This window comes from Centruroides vittatus, unplaced genomic scaffold (assembly GCF_030686945.1).
Source record: "Centruroides vittatus isolate TY-2023 unplaced genomic scaffold, ASM3068694v2 contig_950, whole genome shotgun sequence".
NCBI lineage: Eukaryota > Metazoa > Arthropoda > Arachnida > Scorpiones > Buthidae > Centruroides > Centruroides vittatus.
Genome location: NW_027122629.1, coordinates 547,016 through 574,628, shown reverse-complemented (window position 1 = coordinate 574,628; position 27,613 = coordinate 547,016). Strand labels below are relative to the sequence as shown.

At 30.5% G+C, this 27,613-nt stretch overlaps 1 protein-coding gene across 2 annotated transcripts in view; it reads right to left on the bottom strand.

Moving 5' to 3' along the window:
* The window catches only part of LOC136985077 (casein kinase I-like), a 40,618-nt gene extending 20,894 nt beyond the window's left edge, over positions 1–19,724 (bottom strand). Inside the window, exons 1-2 of one of the 2 annotated variants that reach the window (XM_067282282.1) lie at positions 19,439–19,724; positions 19,275–19,352 (exon numbers count right to left, since the gene is read on the bottom strand). In XM_067282282.1, the coding sequence (XP_067138383.1) occupies positions 19,275–19,352; positions 19,439–19,445 (85 nt within the window). In that variant the 5' untranslated portion in view covers positions 19,446–19,724. The remainder of the gene's footprint in view (positions 1–19,274; positions 19,353–19,438) is intronic. The other variant, XM_067282281.1, reaches the window with a different exon arrangement.
* Between the last annotated feature and the right edge of the window lie 7,889 nt (positions 19,725–27,613).

Below are 27,613 nucleotides of genomic sequence, written 5' to 3'. Positions count from 1 at the left end.
GAAGAAAAAATCGTAGTGACAGCGAGCCAATAGAGAGCACGGTTCACGATCTTTGCCATAATGCAGTTTGCACGCCAATTTTCGTACATGCGTTAATCAAGCCGAATAGTTTGGCCGAATATTCGGCCATTCGGCAACGCTCCTAGCCGAATATTCGGTATTCGACTGAGGCTGAATATACTATTCGTTACATCACTGGTGATGATACTAAATAGGTTTAGTGAACAACAGTTTGCATATTATTAGAGACAAAAGTCAACATAAGTTTCTCTTTCTGTAGGTAGCTCACAATCCCTCAACAGGATTGGAGCTTAACATTTTATCATTCTCCTCAACATTTTATCAGACTGATAAAATCTAAATGATTTGAATTAGACCAGAAATATTTTCAATGAACTGTAATTTATCATCTATATATTTTAAGTTAAACATATCCAAATAGATATTATCTTGTATATATACCTATTTATTTAAAACTTTCCTAAACATCAAAAATTCAGGATTACAAGGTTATAACAGTTTGTATAACAATTCTCTTTCATTCTTCTGAAGTATGAACACCACATAATGATAAAACTGAACATTATTAATTTTTTAAATTTTCATTGGGCTGCAATTTTTAAATTGCAGATCTATAAATTCCTACTGTCATCCAACCATCCGACCTTCCTTAATCTCCAGAACAGAATTAGATACATGAAAGCCAAGACCAGATATAGATAGCTTAGAGGCAGGAGGCCCTGATTAACTATATACAAACTTCCAATATAAACCGAAAGTCATGTTATTTCAATTCAAAAATTTTCCCCTGAAAGGAGTTAGATGACTGGCCTAACTCCCTTGCTAATAGAAAAGTATGAGGGACAGGGGCAAAACACTACAGTACTAATTTGAGTTAGAGAGCATATATTTTAAATTAAATTAATTAAAAATATGATTAAAAATTGCAGTCCAGCATTGTAATGATATTACATAAATTATTTATTGTGCTTACTTCTATCCCAAACCGGACAGTGCTAATATCCTTCTCTATCTTTTTTCACTAACATTTTCAAACCTCTGGTTCTTCTTCAGGTGAACCGACAAGTTAAGAATCTTTCAAAAAGAAAAAACGAATTCCGAAAGTTCTACTTAAACACGCGCCGTCTTCGTCATTCTGTGCATGCGCAGTTGACGGAAGTATAGCCTTACGTTATCCCGTATCATAGACCAGCGTTTGCCAGGCCACCGATAATGCTAATTCTTCTTTGTTATTAATACATTTCTCTTCCTTTGCCATTTTATGTATCCATATCGCTTCAATCCATCTTAAATGGTGCGGCCGCTGCATCGTTTGTATTATTCTCGCCTCATTAAAAAATGGCTCTATCTCTGGGTCTGTAGCGTATTGCGCTAGTGCTGTTGTATATCTGTTATGCGCGATGTCCGCTTTATGCTCTTTTAACCTCACATCAAGTGATCTTTTCGTAGCTCCTACATATATTAGCTCTTTATCCCATCTATGATCTTTCCCAGTTCTTACACAATCCCTATGAAAGATCATAGATGGGATAAAGAGCTAATATATGTAGGAGCTACGAAAAGATCACTTGATGTGAGGTTAAAAGAGCATAAAGCGGACATCGCGCATAACAGATATACAACAGCACTAGCGCAATACGCTACAGACCCGGAGATAGAGCCATTTTTTAATGAGGCGAGAATAATACAAACGATGCAGCGGCCGCACCATTTAAGATGGATTGAAGCGATATGGATACATAAAATGGCAAAGGAAGAGAAATGTATTAATAACAAAGAAGAATTAGCATTATCGGTGGCCTGGCAAACGCTGGTCTATGATACGGGATAACGTAAGGCTATACTTCCGTCAACTGCGCATGCACAGAATGACGAAGACGGCGCGTGTTTAAGTAGAACTTTCGGAATTCGTTTTTTCTTTTTGAAAGATTCTTAACTTGTCGGTTCACCTGAAGAAGAACCAGAGATTCGAAAACATTAGTGAAAAAAGATAGAGAAGGATATTAGCACTGTCCGCTTTGGGATAGAAGTAAGTTTAATTTACAGTTTGTCTAGAAGTTTCTTTTATTTATTGTGACAAATTAATTTCATTTATGTATTTAAACTTGTTACTCTTAAATTTTTGTGATTGTTAACATACACAAAATAGACTTTGTAAATAAAGTTTGTAAATGAATATTAAGCCAAGGTAATAATTAAAAAACATGCTGAATCTCAAGTGAATATTCTGATTAAAAAAAATTTCTAGTTAAAATACGTAACATGTATGGTCTCTCTCAGAAGTTTTAAGAGTATGTATATACAGAAATACAGGGATGATAAAATTTTCGATTTCCATGAGCACCTGGCAAAAATAACTACAAAATAACTATGAGCCAGCTCATTCTGACCTCTGGAGTTATTTGAAGATTTATTTTACTGCCTTTTTTACAATTAAGCTATTAAATAATATTTTAAATTAATAAATAATGACTGTAGAATAAATAAGATATTTATGATCTGATGTTTAGCTCTCATTTTGTTTGTGAGAGGGTAGTTGCATCTAAGCAAGAAGAAGCATTACACACAAGCTAAGAAATTTGTTTTAATTACGCTGTATATAATTATTTTAATAGTTAAAAACATCCCTCTGAAATGCACTTTATCATTAAAAATACTCTCATAAAATTAAAAAACTACTGATATATTTATGTGTACCTGTGTTAGCAAAGCCACTAAAGACTGTCCCAACAAAAACCACCTGCCACACATCTACAGTATCCCCATCACTGACCATCGCTACAACCGCCACCTGCAATACATAGGTGCTATGTCTCACCCATTACATATCCATCTCAAGGAACATCAAACTTCTATCAAAAATGGTTTAAACAATATGGCTTTGGCTAACTACGCAACCGACCCAGGCATCCAGGTAGACTTCTATGAAACACACTGCCTACATTATGAATCTAAACTACATGTGCTTAAACATCTAGAACAAGTGGAAATTTACAAGGCCATCCACCATAATACAGCCATAAACTATTGCAATGTTGACTTCTTCTCCCCTGCCTGGAAGTCTTTCTATGAAATATAAAACCCCCTCCTCTCATCTTTCATCATACAGCCCTTTCCCCTATACAGGTGTTCGGTTTGTTTGTTTGTTTTATTAAATTATAGCAATGCAACACTTGGGTGATCTGTCTAGGGGGATGCCTTCTGGGAGCTCTTTTTAAGAGTATTTAGGCATTACAGATGTGGAGAAAACCTGGAAAACTCCACGTGACCAGCCTGTCCTGGTGAGGTTCGAACCCACGACCAAACTCCCAGTGTTCAGGGAATGAAACCTCTTGGCCACTGGTGGGCCACACATGTATTCAGCAATCTCCTGTGTCCTCTCAGCAGTTTGTTGCCTGATGATGCCTGTTTAACACAAGGGAAAAGATTCCACTTTGTGTATAATTTTCTCACTGGTTTGTTAGGTTTTTGCAGTGTTTATTTTTGGCTACTATATCACAAAATTCAGAATTACATTACAATTATAATTTTAATGTTTAGAATTTTAAGAATTATTTTCAATATTTCATTGAAAAAACAGCTAAATTGTAAACACTAACACAGGAAGTCACATGCTTTAAAATCAAGTAGAGAGAATGGTTCATGGTCAGAGATGACATGAAAATCTTTGTCTTTCATTGAAAGCATTATAAACTCCTTGTCACATTCAAAACTCATTACTTCTGATAATCACGGTAGCCCTACAGTACTGTGCAATTTAAATTGAATTTTTTGCTGTGGTATACATATTGCAAAAGAAAATGTAAAGGCCACCAAATGGACTTGCGTTATAGAGAGGTATCAAGCCAAGAGAGAGCCTTTGTAAAAACTATCGTTAAATGTCGCCTGCACCGATTTATTCACAAACATAACATTCATACCCTGCAAAACAGTAATACGACACATACAGTAAGTGATGAATTATCAGTCAGTATTATTTGTAAAAAAATTCAGTTAATTTTTTTTCCTACAGTCAAAAGCAAACATAAGAAATTTCATTAAGTTACAATTGCAAGTGGCATTAGTTTGTGATGCTATATTGTTAAAAGTACGATTTATTGAAATAATTACTTTTCAAACATTTTCAAGAATCCTCAAGTTTAAATCCATAATGCAATAAAAGATAGAGTTCAAAGTATATATTAGAATTTACAATAAAACAAAATGGAACATAATTAAAAACAAAATTTCAAAATAGACCACAATTACACATTATAAATAACTAAATGAAATAAATTTGCTAATATAAAATTATTTTTTATAATATATAGTAGTCAAGTTTATGAACCCAACTAGCCAGTAAAATTAAAAATAACAGTTCCATTCTATAAGATATTAATATAAAAATCATTATCTCATTGGTATAAGTTTAAAATAATAACATATACAAATTGTTTTCAAATATATAAATGTAAAGCAGAATACTATTTATAATTATGAAACTATCAAAAAGTAATATGCAGTTCAAATTATTTGTCAAGGCCAAATTAAGCCAAAAGCTTAATCAGTTAATTAATAAAAATAATTTTGGTTCAAGAGAAAAAATAGTTTGATTTTGTTTTAGGCTGAAATTGTGTGTCAGTGGGTAATGTGTAAAACAAAATTCTACATAAACTTTTGCTTCACACCAAGTGATTGTCTAGATACTTACACAACCATATACAATTAACAAAAAACATTTTATTATACAATATCAAGTATACTGTTTGAGAAAAATACATGCCAACTAAAGTATTCATTGCAGTAAGTATCATTCTCTGTGTTCAGAATGTGAGATGAAGCAGCACAGTTTGCAGACATAAGAGTTCATGGCTTTAGGAGTGAGTTAATGAAACCATTTTCCATCTACAAAAGTACAAGTATAAAGACTCTACTATCTATTAAAGCTAAAATTCAACAGATTGGTAACAAGAATACAGTCCACTTTTAAATTTTAAAAAAATCAATCATTCTTAAACGTTAAAAATGCAATCTTAAAATATGATTTGATAGTTATGTAAATTTATCTGCAAAGATAAAAACTTCAATTCCCAGAACAGAAAAACTAAGAATTAGATATACAGGGTGTCTGGCTTGTAGATTTAACATTATGAACATTCATATCTTTCATTGTATTAGATTTTGATTGGAAATACTTATATAAATGATGCTGATATCCATGGCAATTTATGAAATATACCATACCATGGTGTTGGTGTTACACAGATGATCAGAATGTGCAAAGATGGCAATGTGGACATCTCAAAAGTGTTCTGCATTCTTGTGTTGGCAGAAACAAAATGTGTGAAACATGTGCAATGAAAATTTCAAAATAAATCTTGATGTCATAATACTATTCCTTCCTATGTGAGCATCATTAAATGGGACATGGTTATGAGAAACTGGCAGTCTTCAGTCTAGTTGTAGGAAGGATAACAAATGGAAAGTGTCTGAGGACAACATGGAAAAAATTCAGACAGCTTTCACAAGTAGTCCAAAGAAGTCAATTCGACATACCAGTTAGAGCTTGGCAATCCTTGGTCCACAATCCATCCACAGGCCTATAAGATTTAGATACACCAGCAAATCTATCCTAAGGATAGACATACATGATATCCAGTACTCGTTCAGCAAATGTCTAACATTGAAGAGAATAATGCTTTCCTGGACAAAGTGTGCTTCTCTGACAAAGCAACTTTTCACATCTGTGATAAAGTTAAAAGGCATATAATTGTTGGATGTGGGAAAGTGTAAATCGTCATAAGGTTCATGAGATCAGAAGAGACTCACCAAAAGTAAATGTGTGGTGTGCATTAACAAAAGACAGGATAATAGGCCCATTTTTCTTTGTTGAAAAAACAGTGAGAGGAACAAATTATCTAGACATGTTGGAAATTTATGCTGTACCTCAAGCTTCTTCCTAGAACCATTTTTCAGCCCCAGCACAATTTGCAAGAATTTTTAGATAGGCTGTTCCCAGAAAGATGGATTGGGAAAGTACTAAATCATTCTCTTGGCCTCCACACTCACCAGATCTTATCTCACAGTACTTTTTCCTGTAGGGTTTTGTAAAGGACCTGGTATACTACACACCTGTGGTAAACACAGATCATTGCAATGCAAGGTTAATCAAGCTATCACCAGTGTCACACCACAAATGTTGCTGAATACCTGGTTGAGGTAGAGTACAGGTTGGACATTTGTTGTGCCACTTAGGGTGCACATATTGAAATTGTTTGAATGTATGATAAAATGCACAAGTTTTTGTATCAGACAACAACAGTTTATTAAATTTAGTTTACTTTGAAATATGAGCTCTATTTAACCTACAAGCCAGATACCCTATATATTAAACCAACTTTCGTTTCTTAGAGATTCTCTTGAAAGGGCTCATGGAGAACCAAAAAGAGTACTACAGATGGATGGCGGCTTTTAAAATATTAAACCAACAACCAGATACCCTGGCAAATGGTATTGAAAAATTATTCCAATACCATTTATTAGGCTACTCTTATATAGTTTTCTACAATATGCACAAAAAATGATAATATAATGGTATTATGAAATTTCTCATCAAGATTAGAAATTAATAATAAGCAAAAGCTTAATTGAATTTTCTTAAATAAGACTATATAAAATCTCTAATAAAAATACAAGTATTCAACAACATTATATATATATCAACAAAAAGAAAAAAAATGATTACCGTATTTACTTGCATATACGACAAGGTGTGACTTTAAAGATCAAAATAAAGAAAATCTGATATATTAATACAATTCTAATTTCATTTCATTTAATCACAAGTAAAATATCAAATGAACGTAAATGCACACAGTGTCCCACAAAAATTACTGGTATTTTAAACTTTAAGGAAAAATCTCGTAAAATCGACAACATAATTTGTTCATGTAAAGCTGGACAATTGGAAACCTTTTTTGCCAATTCTTAATAGTCGATTACACTTATGAGTTTCTCTAAATTCTGATTTCTGAATAATTGTATGTTTTCACAAGGGAATAGATTAAAACTTAATTGGGCACCCATGTGATTTTGGAATTTCAATCTGGAATTCAATCCAATTCATCTTTATTCCTGACAATATACAAGAACGATTCAAACAACCCAGATAAAATACTTATGTCTTTACAAGAAGGTAAAAGCATCCAGTAAAAAATGCAAATACTCGGTTCACAAAAATTATTTGCAAAAACACAAAGAATCTTTCGCTCACACGTATAGGACGACCTAAGAATTTGAAGCTGTCATAAATGAATAAAAACCTCGTCTTAAATATACCATATTTACTCGCATATAAGTACATAAAGATACAGCAATTGTAGAAATGAACATAAAGGTAACATTATATACTAAAGTGAAATTCAATTCAATATATTATTTTGAGTGACTTTTAGAAATAAGAGTTAAGAAATAAGTATCAGAGAAGCAAGCCAAAATTTTATATACTGACTTACGATTAAACTACTGTAAAATTAAATAACAAATGTGATAATTATTGAAAGTACTTGCTACATATAAAGTTTGAGTAAATTTTCTTGTTAACATCAAAAGACAGTTTTTTTTTCTGAAGAATGAAATTAAATAAGATTTTAGGAAATCGGAATATTAATAACATGAAACGAAATAAATTTTATTAAAAAACTTTTCAACTATTTATGATATTTGAAAAACCATAGTAAAAATTTGAATCAAATCACAAAATATAAGGAATCAAAATTTATAGAATGCTGAGGATATGTAAGTATTTATGAGATACTCGTTTATTTTATAACAAGTGATATAATAAGCGCAATGAACTAAAAATAATGTATATATAGTATTAAATCATAAAAATATGGATCAAGTTTTAATATTGATTAATCCACCAACACTTCATAAATTTAGAAAAACCTAAATATTGTAGTAGCCAATTCCCAATTTCATCAGCCAACACTTCTTTCAAATGACAAAGATCAAGCAGACTAATAAAACAAATTGGATGATTTACTAATGTATATGTATTTCAAACTTTACCCTCTCTTCGGTAATGCAAAAACCCTCTAAACAATACAAACGTACAAAACAACTACATATCTTCAGGTAACTTTTTAAACAGATTTAATGTTTACTTTTGTTTATATCTGTTTAAAATTAAAATAAACTATTTAAATATGTTAAAAAATACCCAATCATTCTTTGTTATAAACTGGGAACAAATACAATCAATATTTACAAAAGCATCCTATTCTGCTTGGTCTTTGTCATTTGGAAGTGCTAGCTGATGACTTCAGGAGTAGACAAATTTAGTAAACCTAAATATTGTATTAATTAAATATTGTTGGATTAATCAATGTATATATATTTTATAATTTACAAACATTTTAATATAAAAATTTTTTTTAAATACTTCATTCCGTATTTAAAAACAAAATAATAAATCTGAAAAGTTCGAGTGGTAATAAACAAAGTTAATGCATAGATGAACTAATTTTAGTACAACTTTTATAGTTCTATACCGTGGCAGAGGCTCTATCTCAAAAAATAATGTTCCGTAATAATCGAAGCACTCGGGAACATATAGCGCTAACCCTTAGAATCACATTTCTGAGGTAATCGAGTTTAAATGTTTGAAAAAAATCCTAAAATCGTATGAACAGGTATGTGTTAATAGTTTTGCTCCAAGAACATTGCCTGTAGATGTATGTGGTTGTCATCTCATCATTTTGAGATTTTTCATTTTACGACTTTTTCAAAACATTCAAATTCAATTACTTCAGAAACATAATTCTGAGGGTTGTAATGAAATAAATCCCCATTATGCAAAGCAAACCCATAAGTGAACATATTATTTTTCTCATATTGTAATTCATAAAATAAAAAGGTTCAAAACAACAACACATAGTACAAAATGATTTGTTTCTTTTACACTTCATCATTTAACTAAATCATTCATATTAAAATGTAACTACAATAATATACATTATTATTTTATAAAGTTTCATTAACTTTAATGTAATCCAAACTGTTTAAGAAGATTATTTTCTTTTACATTAAAATCAAAGTTATTTATAGATGAGCATTTATTAAAAATTTCATTAAAAGATAAAGTAATATAAGCTTAGTCTATTTACAATGTAGAATAACAAAAAAAAAAAAAAAAAACAACTAGTTTCATTAATATTATTATTGTTTTCATTGACAATTTATTTAGCAATTATAGGTTAAATTTCTAATCCTGCAATCTGTGGTCTAGCGACTCCCATGGTCCAATATGTTTTGGATTGACTGTCACTAGTTAATAGATCTATTGTGTCTGTTTTCTTAATTAAAAAAAAATGGAGAAAAGCCAAGTGCCAGAAACAAGTTACACTGCAACAATGGTTGAAGGAGGTTTGTTAATAACTCATTCAAAACACATTCCAACATAGATAATTCATTTTCCTGTATCTCCTCTGTTTCAGATTTACCAGTGTAGATACCCTAATGACCTGCATACCTCAAAGATACTACTGACCACAAAGACCTTGCTAACTTCTAGTGTAATCTGAGCTGCAGAAACTAAAGTATTTTTAGTTTTGGGCTTTATATTACATGAAACAATAAAAACCTTGTTTGGAACATTAATGGTTATATCATTTCCTGAAGCTTGGTTCTAACTTTAATAATATTGCAATGTTTAAGGACTAAGCATATGGTTATGTAGATAGTTTCCATAGGGGTCTTAAAAGTCAATTTCTGTAATCTGGCAACGACCAAGATACCAAGATTGCCAGATTAAGGAGGTTCAATCTGTACTAAGAATCATATATTCTTTTGGATTTATTCTACAAAACTAAAAATTATGACACTCTTATCTAACAATGAACTTTTTTATAAAATATTTACAATTATGTCAAATATTCTAACTTTTTAAATCATATCCTTTAATTTGCAAGTATCTATATAAAATGATAATTTCAAATAATTATGAAAGCTAAGTAGAAATATTATGTTGTAAACATTTAAGTTTTTGCATTTATAATTCATATTTCTGTTCTTTCAATTTACAACATTAAAACATTTATTTCGCATTAATAATTTAATGTCTTATACAGTATAAATGAAATTCATGATAGAAGAGTTTTATAATAAAGTAACCCCTTCATCTATGCATTCTTCACTTAAACAAATTCACTTTAATGCAGTTGAAAATGTTAAATAAATGAGTTATATCAAAAAGTGTGTTGTTATCAGTAATCTGTTATATTTGTCTTTCTACCCCAGTAAGAAAAAAAGTACTATATTTGAGAATACGAAACATCTCTATTTTAAACAGCATGACTCCATTTATGCAATTTTTATGAAACCAATTACTCCCATTAATAAGAGATTGCTGTACATTATCAGAATGCTAAGTGAAAAAATAATCTTTTTTAAAATAAAGATGTTTGTTGTCAATTTTATTTTAATTGTTATATACTGAGTGAGAACAATTCATCCCATATTTTCTATTCATTTTTCAACTTTATCCTAAACAACCCAATAGTGTCTGACAGACACATTTTCAAATAAATTTGCATGCCAAATCAAAACTATTTATTCTATTATAAAATCACTTTATGTATTATATCCTTTCTGTGTGAGCTTCCAATTTATCTTACTAAAGTTTTTCGGAAGAATATTATTTTTTAATATTTTAGCAATTTTCGAGAAGACAACATAACAACCCACATGTGTCCATTAGACACTATAGAAGTTTATACAAGTTTGCAGTTTTATACTGTTAAAACTGTAATGTTTGATGATTTCTAAGTAATTTCTTCTTGTCTTTGTTGTTTATATGAGTACTTATAGCATTTGCAGATGGACAAGTGGTGTTATTGTATTATAGTTATTTTTCAGTGTGTTTCAGGATTTGTGCTGCTATACATATATTACTTTTGCCAAGTGGCCATACCAACACATTTCCTCCCATCATATGGAAACGCTACTGGCCTGCCTCTGCACAGACACGGCCCCGCTGAAGTCCTTCCTATATTCTTGTCGCCATGTCCTAATTGCGGCGCAGAAAAACACCTCATCACTATTGGCTCCACTGCCCAAGCTACGAAGGACCCAGACGTACCCTCAGCAAGAACTTATCCATCAATCCTGACCTCACCCGCACTTTAACCCCAATCTACTGGCCGATGGTCGATATACCGGAAAACCAACATATTGCAGCCTTGGAAGTGTATATAAGACAAACGGGCCACTTTATTTAACCACTAGGTGGCAGCACTTTAGAGAAAATAGCCTAGGTGGCTGAAATCTCCAGATGAATCCAACAGACAAGATAAGACAAGACATACAGCAAATATAATAAATATAATAAAACAGGAATCATAATATAATTGGTGGCTGTGTTCATAAAGTTATTCTACTGCTAGGAAAAATAATCCATAACAATATTGACAATTTCAAATTATTTTAGACTAAATAACTGAAACGGTAAAGCACACCAATTCTGAAGTTACCAGAGTATTGCAAAACACATGAAACCAATATATACAATTCAGTTACAAGCATTTATAGGTCGATTATTGACTATCAATGTCAATAAACACAGCAAAATGGATTTTAGAAAGTACTGGGATCCTATATTTGTCAATCCAATATTCCATGACGCTATGGGAAAACAATTTGCAGCTATCCGTTTCTTAAGATCTGATGATAAAGTTATCAGGTCACTCAAAAAATCAAAAAGTAAACTAGCCCCTATTAGAGAATTATGGGAGACTATCAATCACAATTGCAAAAATTTTATTTACCAGAAGAAAATCTTACGACGAACAAGCAACTGATTCCTTTTTGAGTTCAGGTATAATTCAAGCAGTGTTTATCAAGTAAACCTTGACAAAAAATTCAAAACAGTGTTGTGATGTACGCAATATGAATACACTGGACGACAAAAAAAATAACGCACCATGAAGGACTTGTTGGATTTGAATAAAAATTGGTATGTGACATCGTCATAGCTAGATAGGTATATGATTGCAACCATAAAGCAAAAACATACTTTATTTTGCAGTAATGTTCAATACAGTGCAAGCACTAATATCCCGTTGGGTCGCCTCTAGCGCGGATACAAGGTGTGATATGCCTCGGCATAGAGGCATAAAGGTTGCGTATAATGTTCTGTGGCATATCTGTCCACACATGACGCAACTGGGATTCAAGATGCATCAGATCCTGCGGCTGTCGCAGCTGGCGTCCCGGGTAGTCCTACACATGTTCGATTAACGATAAATCTGGAGACCATACAGGCCAAAGAAGTGTGGCAATGTTACGTAGGCATGCTTGGGAGACTGCTGCAGTGTGTGGCCGGGCATTATCCTGCTGGAATATGCCTGTTGGAAGCCCTGCCATGAGGGGCGACACATGTGCCCAGAGGATGTATTGCACATATCGTTGGGCTGTGAGGGTAGTACGCATGACAACTAGAGATGTCCTACTGTCGTATGTCACGGCTCCCCCACACCATAACACCAGGGGTTGGGCCCGTGTGCTGCTCCACAGTATAGGCTGGGTTGATGCCTTGACCAGCAGGCCGCCATACCCCCACACGGCCATCGTGAGCCCCCAAACAAAAGTGGGATTTGTCATTGAAGACAATACGCTGCCAGTCGGTAGTTGTCCATGATTGTCGTAAAAGACACCACTGCAGACGGAGGTGTTTGTGGGTGGCTGTTAATGGTAGAACACATACTGGGCGTTGGGAGACCAATCCACCTTCTACTAAGCGCCTGGAAATGGTGCGGCTGGATACACGATTCTGTAACGCAGGTGCCACTGCTGCATGAATGGTAGATGACGAAGCTGTAGGTGCTGTCTGTGCTTGACGTACAATGAGACAATCCTCCCACCTGGTGGTCTGTCGATAGCGTCCGGAGCCTGTTTGCCGTTCATGCGTACCCCTACGTACCCACTGCTCATAACACATCCTAACAGTTCCATCAGAACGGTTCAGATGGCAGCCAATCTGGCGGTATGACCATCCTCCTTCTCTCAATCCAATGATGCAACCTCTCTCAAACTCACTTAACTGAGTGTAAGGTCGTCGAATGTGTCGTAGAGGCATGTCTTTCACTCAACAAAGTCACAACCATCAAGACAAGCGCAAAACATATGCACAAGTCGTCACAGCATGCACCTTTATACCAGACAGAAGAAACACTTTTCTACTCTCTGCAGGCGATACAACACAAGAACCTGATCCCAAAAGCTAATCATTTACATATCTAGCTATGATGATGCAACATACCAATTTTTATTCAAATCCAACAAGTCCTTCATGGTGCATTATTTTTTTTTGTCGTCCAGTGTATATGTTCAGAATATTCAACTAAAGAAATAATTTGTGTAAACTGTACTTTTAAGTAATTAATAATAATTATGACATGTAAACTATAGTAACAGTAAATTCTATTCATTTTAATATAATATTGAGAATTTTAAATGGTGTGGGTATTGGACACAAATGGTCAGTTACAGTAAAAAGCCTTACTAGGTTGTTAACATGTTTTGTATGAAAAATAAGTGCTATGTCAACCCTGTTTTATCACCATTGTTTTATAAGTAAATAGATGACAATATCTGATTACAATAAGCAGATTCTACTATCAGACATTAACTGTTATCAGAATTAGCAAGTTTCAAAACCTTCATTTATGTGAAGTTTCATAGTACATTTTATTAAAATCAGAATTTGGCTATAGTTGTTATTTTTAGGTAAGTAGGCATTAAGTTATCTTTTTATGCTTTAGCTTCAATGTCTAATTGATAATGTGCAGTCATTATTACTCTGAACCAGTAATTTAAACATTAATCATTTTAATTGTTACTTGCTTGCAGTAGAGCAGTTCAAATTGTTGGCATTTCTTACTTCAATTATCTAGTGTCATTAAAGACACTATAAAATAGTAATTAAAATATGTATAACTTGATGTATTAATTTCAACTGTTTTAACATATTTTATTGTGTACCATAAAACAAACTATTTTTACTAACTGTAGTCATATTTATTTATTCCGCTTAATGTCATCAACATAGATAATTCCCAAAATGATTTTACACATAGTTAAATCTCCCTATTGTAAATATTTTATGGTTTGTATCACCAAAGATGGGAGGTTGATCCTGAAAACATTTCACTTCAACATGGTTTAACTTTTTGTTGAAGGCTTTTAGTTCACAACAGAGATATTAACAACACATCTCTTTTGATACTAAAGTATTCTCAACTTCTGCTAAATAATGTTAAAATACCTAGTTTTTATACTAAATTAATTTTTTTGGAAAAAATCAAAACATATTTGAAACTGTGTTTAATCATTATCATCAGATATTTTCATAAATTCACAACTGTTAATGTATTCTGTCTAATATATTATAATTAATGTACAAAATCTAAATATAATCTAAAATCCTGTTCGGTTATATAAATTACACAACATAGCATTCATCACAAAACCAAGATATTAAAATTTCTTATAGTTTTCTATACTTTTTTGGTAACAGCAAAGAAACATACTTGAAATTATAGAAATTCAAGTAAAATTTTAATATCTAAATTTTAAAAAATTTAATTAAATTTAAAATTATTACATATTATTTTAATAATAATCTTATATTCATTGAATTAACTATATAGCAACTATATAATTGTCTATAACTAAAGATTTATTTTTACTAGATAAAATATTTCCAAAGAAAATAATAATTTATGCATTTATAAACACCAAAAATTCTAAAAATTAGTGATGCACAGACTTATTACAAATCATTGCAGATGAAAAAAAAATAGTATTTATTATTATTGAAAGCCAAGAAATTACACATACTGTCATTAGCACCTGTACCATATTACATTACGCCAGGGGTGGGCAAGCAAGAGTTCAGTGGGAGCCGAAATGTAGGTTTTGCAAAATGCATGGGAGCCGCAGTTCTGTACTGTCGCGGCAGATAGTATGGTAAGGTGCGCGATTTTATTATATAATATAAAACAAATATTGAAGTTTTTTAATAAATATATTTTCACAAAATTACAAAACTAAAATTGTAAAAATAATAATAAAAAACAGAGATTTAACACTTTCAGCAAGAGCCGCACGTAACTCAAAAAGAGCCGCATTTGCCCATGTCTGTGTTATGCTCATAAACACAAAAAGTAAATTTATATATAAATGAAATAAAAGAAAAAACTCTGAATTATAAATTAACAGAGTCAATTATATCTAGCAATTAATAACATACATCTTATTAAAATCTGTTTATCAAGTATTTGTATATAACTTAAAGTGATGAAACTACTCAAAAATCATTGTTTACGCGTTAAAATAACAACAAAAATTATATTAAACATGTTGAAATTGTATCAAAATATTTTAAAATAACTTAAGTTAGTTTATATAGAAATATATATTTCAAAATAAAAAAATTTCAGTGATTTTTTTTGCATACTAGTAGTTAACATATAGTTATTTATCTTCTAAAATTAATTAGAATTCAAAGATCACAGAAATATTTTATTCAATACTACACTACTCTGGTGTTCTTAATATTTCTGTCAGTATTTTTATAAATTATTATGATAGTATTAAATCACTATATAACTAACTAAAGTTACAAAACAGAGTTGAACTTACAAATTCTTAACACATAATATAGGTTAAATTATTCAAGATTATATAATACAACATAATTAAGCTTATAGTTAAGTAACATTAGTATCTTAATTCATTTACAATTATATTATAGCTTGCATATAAAATATTTGTTTACATTTCAAAAATATATAATTAAAATTTGTAATTTTATCCTGTGGGATTTACACAATGAATAAAATAAATTTTCTATCTGCAACTGTAAACTATTTAAAATATGTAAAATGGGTAGTAAAATCTTAAATATTTAATCCAAACAAATTTTTATTAATTTTATTATTATTTGTATTCTTTTAATTGTTTTTCATTTGATGCTTTTCTATTTAATTTGAAAGAGCATTATAGTCGAAAATCTTATGGTAGTAGTACAGTAGTAACAAATACTACAAATATGATAACATATTCTAATAAATCCTGTCATAAAATAAACAACTGATGAATTATTCCTAATGTTTATAATTGTCTAATCTTTGTCAGACCAACAGCTAATAACCAAAGATGCCTTATCATAAGATATACATTATAATTATAAGGCTACAACATAAGGTTTATTAAACAAAAACGTGCTTAGAAATATTAATTCATTATATGAATATAATTCCAATATATATTCTTATTAATATGATTTATATATTATCCAATTTATCTTTTCTTATTCGATTTTAATTAATTCACTTAATGATAGAGAATGAAGATTTTTTTGGTTAGATTCTCCTAAAAATACTTTACGATTTCAAGTCCACATGATTCAATATATAACATTAAAAAAACTCCACACAGAAATATTTTTTATTGTGTTTAATATTGACTAATTGTTTAATAATAAAACTATAACTTCATTTATAACAAACAAATGAATTGTTTGTTATAAATGAAATTAATACAATAATCTATCAATTTTTTTTGTTTATGCAATATCAAAATACAATGTGAACTATTATGTTTCATAGGCAAGGAATCCTATACTATATTCTCAACTAACTTATGAATAATTTTTTTAAGATTTGTAGCAGCATGATACATATGCAAAAAATACATACAATTAAATTTTTTAAAACAGTCAGATGTCAAACAGAAAAAAAACTATCATACCAAAAGAGTTATGTGTTTTTTAATATGATGATTCAAAACTTATTTTCTGCTTACATTACAAACAGTAGGGCAATCATATCTCTTTTCTCACAAATTTTCCATTCATTGCTGTATTAGCAGTTTCAGTTGAAATTCTGTTTAATGTTCTACAATATATTTTCTTAAAACCAAAATATTATCCATTTTATAGTAAATAAATAAGAGTTTTATCTATTGACCATGTGCTTCAAAATTTTTAATATAATTTATAAAAGGAATTTATTAAAATCTCATTATGGTAAATTGAGACGTTAAACGTGTTCGAAATATTTTAAAATATCAATAATACAATATCCCAATAATTTTGTTTAATATCTAATATTTGTACCATGACCAGATTATTGCTATACACCAAAAATAAATTTCTATTAATTAAACAATATGATCATTTTTTATTGACATCTACCAGATATTATTATAATATTCATTTATATTTGATTTATTTTAAAACTTTTTAATCATTCATGTTAATGATGGTAAAGACTGAATAGATTTGATTTTAATAATCAGAAGTACCTAATTTTGTTTTTTTACAAAATTAAAACAAAAATTCATACTCTTTTTAAGAAATTAGCATTGTTCTTACAATTCTCTTTTATAAATGAAATGATTTGATAAATGATTATTTCAAAGATTAAAAACTACTAATCAGTTTAATCAATTAACTGTTATAATTTGCTCTGTTATAATTTACTTAAGAACAACCAACAATGTTAATGGTATGATGTATAACTAAGTTCAAATTCATCTTGTTAAGAAGTTTTAAAATGTTCATTCAAATTTTATTATAATAAGTTATAAAACCGAAAAATAAATAACCTAAAGTATTACAGCTATGAAAACAAAGAGAAAATTGACTCTTAATATTAAAACTAGTTGATTATAACTTTTGATTAAATACATTAGGCACAAATGTGGAACAAGACAGTCCCCGAAGACAAACTAACTGAAATTAAAAACACTACAATCAATCAATCTTTTAATATATCCCAATGATATTAAAATAATTTCTCTCAATGCTGAACAAATCGCAAAAACATAACCAATAAGCAATATGCAAAATAATTTTTAAAAAATAAAAATTTTACGATCAATACGTATAGTTTCTAAATGTTGTTTATTATATGTTAATTACATAAATTAATTTTACATAAGCTAATGCAATATATTTTGAAACAAATTTCGACATTATTTAACTATAAAACATGTAATTAGAAATGTCATTATCGATTTCATTTTTAATTTTATAATCCTATTAAAGAAAATATCATGCAAATACAAATGCCTAATATTGCAACAGTTTCCGATTAATATTTTATTTTTCAAAATTTAAAAGTTTGTTAACTTAGATCAAACGACGGTATCGAAAGATACGTACGAAAAACTTACGTCCCTTCTCGACAAAATTAACTCTAAAAAATTAAAACATTTATTAGCGTTACATTTAAACACATCACGCATACCGAACATACACATTGCACATATAATCTTCATTAAGGATTTGAACCATTAATAAATATTATTAACGTGCAAAATGTTTCGAAACAGGTTATATTATTTTAACACATAAAAGATCATTTTCACGTTATATTGATAATTTAATACATTTATCAACAGACAATAACATATCTATAAGCCTTACGACCGGTTTGACAATTGATTTCCTAAGCTGTCATTTATATTTCGGCGTCCAATATAATTTGTTTTTCCTTTTATTATAAAAGACTAAAACTTTTCTTTATATTTTGAATCTATAAATAGAATAAGTTGCATCCATCCTCTGACTCCACCCCAAAAAAATGTGCTAGTAGTATCTCATTCGACACAAATATCGAACATAAAAGCAAAATCTACAAGGAATGTTCGAGGAAATCTTTTTTAAACTCTATATACGCTAACTTATTTTCCTTTAACAATGATAAGTTAAATGATAAATAAAAAAAATCTGCAACACACAAAAACTAGTTTATATTTACCGTACATGAGCCATAATTGGTAATAAAGCAACAAAGTATCATTGATACACTTAACAGAATAAAATTCCAAAGTCAATTAAACTGTTAATAAATCATAATTTTGCCATTTAATAAATATTAATATAATTAACAATTTAAAAATATAAATTCAATTGCCTATAAAAACTATATAAGAATTTTTCATCAAATGTTTATTTATTTACTCATTTATAAATTATGTAAAGTTATAATCTTAAAAACAGCTGATCTGAAACAATTACAGTATTTAAAAAGGTAAGAGTATTTAATGCTTAGAGAAAAGGTTAAGAAAATAATCGGTATTCATTGTCTGTATTCAATAGTTAAGTTTTCGATAAGATTATTATAATATAAGAATCTATTTAAGGTTAAGTGAGCAGAAGACAAGTAAATTCAGACAATGACAAGTGGAAAGTTGATACATACCAAGGTAAATATCACCAAAGGATCCGCTTCCGATCTTCCTACCGAGACGATACTTGTTCCCAACGCGTAATTCCATTCCTAAATACACAAAACACGACAGAATATATCTCAAAACTTAAAGAATAACCCAAACTCCGCCAATATTCGGTCAACATCCGCCATACTTGTCATGAATCATTTGAAGGAAAGAAAACAATGACGATTTTTTAAGACCTCGTTACTTTATCAACTATACAATATATTGTAGTCAGATTAGATCCGACGTTATATTATTCTTCTTAGCTATCATTCGGGCAAATTCGAGTTGATTGATTCGATAATTAAGCGTAGGATTCATTTAGATTACGTAGCGACATCTTTGGCTCTTGTTGCTTCTTTCCGTTTTAAGATGATCGCCGAAGGGTAATCCTTACGGCGCATGCGTTTTGGGCCGCTAGCGTCACGTGACGAATCGGCGTCATGTGACCCGATCACAATGAGGACCCGTTCGGATTTATTTATAGGGAAAGCGATATAAAAATTTTGGCAGTTTTCAGTATGGGTAACCGGGCACGTAACTTTATATATAGTAACCGGCTAAAAACCATTGATAAATATCTAAACAATTATATATATAAATATATATACATACATATTTTTTTTTTTAAATTGAATAATAAAGGTCATTGAAACGTCATATCGATTGCGCGCGATAAACTGATTGCTAATTGGATAATATTGAAAAATAATCTAGTTTAACTCTATCTAAATTGATAAATATTACCGAGAATCTATCGAAAATGAATTTTTCCATCTATTAATTAGAAATGCACCAATTTGTCATTACTTAAGAAACTTGTAAAGGTTTATTTATAGTTCGAGATAACCAAAATGGTTACGCAGTTAGATACTACATGTCAGACTTCTACTGGTCTATGCACTCATGCCAGCTTTGTTTTGTTTCGATTACTAAACCAAATTTGATAAACGGCATATATATAATTAAATACATTTAATAGAAATACGCAAGCACAACTTTTACGTATGACGTACGGGTGTATACTTTTATGTATTGTAAATGTGATCACAAACATAAATAGATCCGTACTTATTTTATTTTACTCGTATAAAACAGCTACAAAAATTTAATTCCATTGTTTCCTAAAATGAATCGTATATTTTATGGTTTAGAAATTGTTTTGTTGTTTTTAAAACAGAAAAAAAATTATTTACTTTAACTAGAAAATCACGATAATTTTTCATACCGTAGTATTTTTTATATATATATTATTTGTTTTGTTTTTAACCACATACACGGACTTACTATTTTTAAATAAGTGTGGGCATATCAAATTTCTGGGTTCTATACATGGTTCAGTTTAGTTTGATGGGAGCAATGCAACACATGAGCATTACCGCGGGTGCCTTGGCGGATCGCCTCTAAGATGGACTTTCTGTGGAAAGTGATTTTCTTTGTTAGACTCCTGTGAAAAAAAAAAACCTGAGAAATTCTACGTGGCCAATCCGCGATCGACTATAGTTTCATACGTGGCGAGTGATGGGGATTCTGCACCAGAAGCGCAAATTTTAACGTAAGGCCGCGACTCCACTAGCCGTAAAAGGGTCGTAAAACCCCTCACCGTAAAAGCTTTTAATCACGTGATCATGATATTTTACGACCTGCTCAGGCGTAAAATATCATGATCACGTGATTAAAAGCTTTTACGGTGAGGGGTTTTACGGCCCTTTTACGGCTAGTGGAGTCGCGGCCTAATTTTGTAAAAATGTAACTAAAAACATAATTAATTTTGCATAATCTATAATATAAATATTCACATTTAGTATCGGGATTATGTGAAACCGTTTTCTTTTTGTTAAACTAAATCTCCACGAGATAAAGAAGGAAGTTAATTCAGTATTTGTAAAGATGAAGACGGATTTTCGGATTTTCTTTTTGAACAAATAGAATGATTTTTTTTAATTAAGTAGTCAATAAAATATCCATTTAGTATCACTTTATTTCTTAAAGAATATCCAATATAAATGAATAACCGTTATTTTTTAAAATTTCTCATCATTAAAACGATCGGTTCCTAGAAAGAAAGAAGCGTGTCGGCACTTTTCAAATTTCGGCTTTAACAGATTTTAATTCTATTGTATTTCTATTAATTACTTTAATTTATATGAACTTAGTAATAAATCATTCGTTTCTTTACACATGAATAACTTAGATGTATTTTTTCATAAAAATTTCTTCTGGCTACTAAGAATATGATGTTTTCATGAAATTTGAAACATGTTATGTTATCATGACTTGTTATTATGTACTGTACATAAATGCATTATAAAAATATAGCCTACATATAGAATACGTAGATGCGTAGCCATTTCGGAAAAATGTATACAAAGCGTAAGAATTCGGGCCTTAAATTTTATAATATTTATTTACATATTGTTCAATTTAATTGAGAAATGAAGGAATTTTTGGAAACATATTTTCCTCTTATTGTTAATTATTTTAGGATATTTATAAAGAGCGATTTAAGATCCATGTAGGAATCAGATTAGACTATAAATTAGATTTCCTTCAATAATATTTAAATAATAGTGAAATATAAGATCAAAATGATTCAATTATCCAGAATTCTGCGAATGGCGCATCCTAATTGAATCAGGCTATCCGCATTACGACGAAACTGAATCTTGATTAGCCTACTTATCGAATAGTTTTTAATTAATAATTACAAGTTTATAAAGATAATATTTTATAATATTAATAATACAATAATACTGACGGGTGGTTAAGACGTCGATCTACCACTCTGGGATACCGGGATTAAATCCGGGTGAGCATCCTCAAGAATTTTTCCTCGGCGGCCTGTCCTGGATATATCGGGCTCCGCTCCTCACCACTCGTCCGCTTTCATTGTGGTACTGACTGAACCCATGATGAGTATGATTAAGCTCTCTTAAATCCTCTTAGTGCCCATAGGGAGGAGAGAAAAAATTATAATATTTTGGATTGAATTTATAGAGATATGGCAACGCAACGAATGAGTAATACGCCAAGAATAGACTGCCTCCCAGGAGGACTTTTACAAAACTGGCCTCCTATTTAAATGGTTTTACCAAATAACAGTGTTCAGCGGTTTTCACCACTCGGCCTTGCAATATTTTAGTTAAATGTTGAATTAGTCCCGTTGCCAGGAATAAATCATTACGGGACTACAGGAACAGACTGGAAAAGAAAAATACTACTAAGAATTTTTCAGTCAGCACTAGATCTATTAGCTACAATACAAGTGTAAAAAAAACGTAACAGTTTTTTACACTTGGCCTAAGCTTACGTAGTGAGAGTGAAAGCGTGTATTATAAATACTAAATATGGGAACTGCCGACCAGGGCCGGATTTAACAATCAGAGGCCCGTGGGCACAAATACGGTGGGGGCCCCCTTTAAGAGTAATTTACACGAAATACTGAACTTTCAACAAGATTTCAACTAGGAAGTTGTAAATTTCATTTAAAAATATGGTTATTGTAAACATACGTATATTTTATTATGGAAAACTAATTATTTTATTTTAATTGAAAAATACCTATGTAAAATTTTTACCCGAAATTTTCCGACATGTTTCATAGGTTTTTTTCCCAAGTTTGGTTTTCTCTGCCTGTGGCCCTCATGATTAGACCACAATAGGCTATCGTGGTAATAGAAAAAAAAAAATTATGTTCGAACATAGTTTTGTAGGGGCCCTGGGCACCGGCCTCAAATGCCCTTATGTAAATCCGGTCCTCTGCCGACTAAGGTGAGAGGACTTAGCCATCCCCGTAACCACAGCTGTGTGTCGAATCCAGCCGAAACGTTTGCTCTGCATCCTACTGATTACACATTCAAAATTTTTCTATTAGTTTTTATTAAAAATTCATATTACAAATTTTTCTACGCAAAAGATTTTGTTTTGTTGTAACAAAATTTCAAAATACCATTAAATACTTGAAAATTAATGTATAGGTTATATATTTTGTAAGCACTTTTCGGTTATGAATTTTGAAATCGTTATAATTTCTGTTTCCTTTTTCTAGATAATCGTTATTGAAAAAGATTTTTTCACACAAAAATGGTTTAAATAAAACTACCAAATATATATTGTGTATATGTTCGAATGTATGTACTGTACTAACAATTGAATAAATTTTCGCTAATTTATTAATTTTTAAAAACAATCCAAAGCCATGTACACATAGGAAAACCATTCTAATGCTAAAAAGTCGTAAAAATGCAGAAATTAGGATGTACTTTCCATTTTAAAAATATTTAGAGAATATTTTGTGATAATCTTTTCAAAAAATTGAAGTCAAACTATAATCTGGAATATGATTAAATAGATTTATGATTAGATTTTCAATATTTGATAATGCTTTCTTAAATAAGACTCTTACGTTAGTGTATATATAATTCTATATGCTTACTAATGAGTATTATTAATTATATTTTAATTAGATGTCGTCTTTATTACTGTTACAGATTTTGAGATGACGACTTTTATAGTAATGAATGAATTAAACTGTATTTATACACTTGCTGCTTTATCACTAGTTTATTTTTATAAACATGTTTTATACAAATTTTGAGTTACGGCCATGGAATTTTACAACATAAAAAATAAAAAATGATTTTTTTATTTTTATTATATATGTAAGGGACTATTCCATAAATTACGTCCGCATTTTTCTTGAAATTTTTGCGCCCCTTTGTCCCCGTTTGCCAAGTTTCCGTAACCTCTTCGACTTCTTCGGAGGTCCAACAAAAAGGTTTTATGGGAGGTCGAGTTATCACTTTATGAATGATAGAAACCATACAGAGAAACGAAACATACAAGAGATTTTAAAGTAAATATAATAAAATGCATAAATTGTATAGAATTTAATAAAATAAAATGAACGTCCACTGAAGCTTAACCCTCCTCTGTCCACTGTCCGAATTATCATAATCCCTCCTCCCTTCTAGTTTGAACGTCATTTATGGACAGCCTCTAATGATTAACATGAACAATCTGTATAAACTTGCAGAATTTAAACCAAAGACAATTTTGAATAAATACATTATGAATTTCTACATCTTCATAACTTTACCTCATTATCGTAATTCTTTTCGATCTAAGAAAATTAAGACAGCAACACCGACGAGTTCTAATTTTGTATTCCATTGTATTAATATGAAATTTATAAAATACTGATCATTCAACCCGTGGAAATTATAACATCCATTTATATCCTTGAACACAAGAATTGGTTAATGTTACCTATGGTGCCAAAATGGCGGCTCGTCTCTGATTCAAAAAAACAGAAGAAAGAGAACAGTGGGGACGCACGTTCTAACCTATTCTAATAATTTTGTTGGTAATAATTATGGTAATTTATTAATCAGCCCTTATATCTGCTGCTGAATGATCCAATAGGATTCGTAATTATGCAAACATTTTAGGTAATTTGCATAATTTTAAAATGATATGGCTATATTTTTAAATATTGTTGCTAGAATTTTGCTTCGTACGAAAACATTAGTACACTCTGAATTTTTCGGCAACATAAAGGTTTCGTGTATTTTGGCAATCTGGAACAGAGTTAGGCCGCGACTCCACTAGCCGTAAAAGGGCCGTAAAACCCCTCACCGTAAAAGCTTTTAATCACGTGACCATGATATTTTACGCCTGAGCAGGTCGTAAAACCAACGTAAAAGCGAGTTGAGCACTGCTCAACTCGCTTTTACGTTGGTTTTACGACCTGCTCAGGCGTAAAATATCATGGTCACGTGATTAAAAGCTTTTACGGTGAGGGGTTTTACGGCCCTTTTACCGCTAGTGGAGTCGCGGCCTTAAAGTTTAACGATCGTTCTTTTCCAAAGGTATTTTATTTTCGAGTGTTTAGTAAGTTATTAGACCATCGAAAAGATTATAATAATACCATATTCTAACTGAAATTTCTGCGCGTGTCAATTTTGCTCCAGTGGCTTCTGTTGCTACATCCACAGTATGGCTAATTTCATTATAGTTTTCTATGGTAATGAATTACAGCTTTACAAATACCGTTATCTTTGCCACGCGATTAGCGGTATTTACATTATGTAACTGATCTTTATTAACGAACAAATATCAATTTTAACAATCTTCCTCTAACTAAGTCAATTATTCCTACAGTTAAAATTCTTCTATTTTAGATAAATTTGGAATTAAAACTTTTTCCTTATAGCTTCACGTCTCTCCAGGGAGGCACATCACCCTGAGAACTGATCTAATCAGGAATAAATATTTTAGTTATATATATATATACAAAATCTAATTATAAAAATGCATAATACATATTTAGAAACTGTTTAGTTTACTCAAAATTTATTTAACAACATAAATTAAGCATTAACTTCTGAACACGTAGACAGTGAACATAATTATGTTATACTTGTAGACTACACGAGTTGTATCTTTCTCCCACTGTGATGAATTTTTCGAATATCCTATTAACTTAAATGAAACTCGGAAATTATGCGTAACAAATTATTCAATAATTTTTATTTACGATTAACTGTGACCGATTTTCTATTTTCTGGATAGAGTTGCTTAATAAATTTACGCTAATGAATAATTCAATGTTTCCCCCCTTGTAAATACAATATTACTAGTTAAGTCTTTTTGCACATAAAAAGAAATCGTTTGAAATTATATACAGAAAACTCGTAGCTGCGCTTAATTTCGATAATTTAAAATGACGAAATACAATTAATACAATTGATTTTGCATAAATCTGTGTTCAGAAGTTCCATATATAGTTATCACGGGGAGAGACATAGTTACGGATGAGTAGAGGTGAATCAAAATCAGGTCAATTTACTACAAGTACGAGCAAGTACAACTTTTTAGAAAACATCTCGTTCGTCCCACGAACCACACCCATTTCTGCTTGAAGTGCGTAAAAAGAGGTTCAAAACTTAACATCTAATTCCTTTTTTTTTATTTTGGTTTTGTTCTTTGATCGGTGCGAATCGCGTTGCTTCACAAATTTCCGGTTCGAGTGGCTATGTAATGTTCATTGACGCAACAGTTGGTTGCTGGAAACGATTCAAATGCGTGTGACGGTTCCAGTTAACTTCTTAAATTATTTCAAAATATTAGAAAAATATCATTTCGTTTTATTGCATTAAAAAAATGTCTTCCTTTTGTATTCTGTACTTTTCAGTATAAAATAATAATAATTGAGATAATTACTGTGGCGCATAATTTAAGAAACAATACAAAGCATTTTTCAGAATTTTATTTATTAAAAAATAATATATTTCTGGAAACCCACGAAATTTATTTGTAATTTGTTACAGATAGTCTTTAAAATAATTTTCTAACCGCATTACACGGAAATTATCCACATTTACACGAATAAAAGATAAGACGAATAGGTAAGAGATGTTCTTTATTAGTTTTGTTTCAATGAAATATATATATATCGAGAAAAACAAAGCTAATGAGATAGAATTCACGCTGTTCGCTATCTGCAATTACTATACAAATACAACCTTTTCTATATAAATTGACATATGGCAACCACATGTTGACACAAAGAATGATAAATTTTGCAATGGCTGTTAATGAATACTTCTCAATCATAACTTAAAACGAATGAGTCTCACGCTTATATAAACTACATCTTGTTTTTCACGGTATCATTTTTATATCAACTGTTGAAGTAACGATTGTTTAATCTGCTTTAACTTGTATAAAAATCGAACTTCTATAGGTTATAATATATAGAGAGACAGAACAATAATGTACAGATGATAATTTTTAAGGCTTTATTTTTAGTTATGGCATTGAAACAGTCGTTTTCTATATTTGCCTCTCCTTGTGTTTACAAACAATGTGCGCGCTCCAAAAATTTGGAAAACGTTAAAGAAACACTGTATACAAGACAATATCTATCGAATGCAAAATTGTCGTCTCGAATGATTTAAAGGATTTATATATATATAAATGTATTTATAGCTTCGTTATTATCGTATATTCTCAAGAGAATTGGCAAGAATTTAAAAACAGGTCGATGCGTGGTCGTAACATAGGCGTTTGTATATTCTCTTCCTATTGGAATTATAATTGTTAGAAAATAGGTAGTGTTTTTTCGTCCGTATTAATTATTCAGAAAATGTTTTTAGTGAAATATTCCATTAGCTGTTGACAGTTTTATGTATAATACATTAAATCGTTAATTATTTAAAAAATTACTATATTTTACCGAGAGAATTCTTGGAACGAGCGTATATTTATCATTTTTAGCAAATTTCGATATATTATTGATTATATAGAACGCAATATCTAA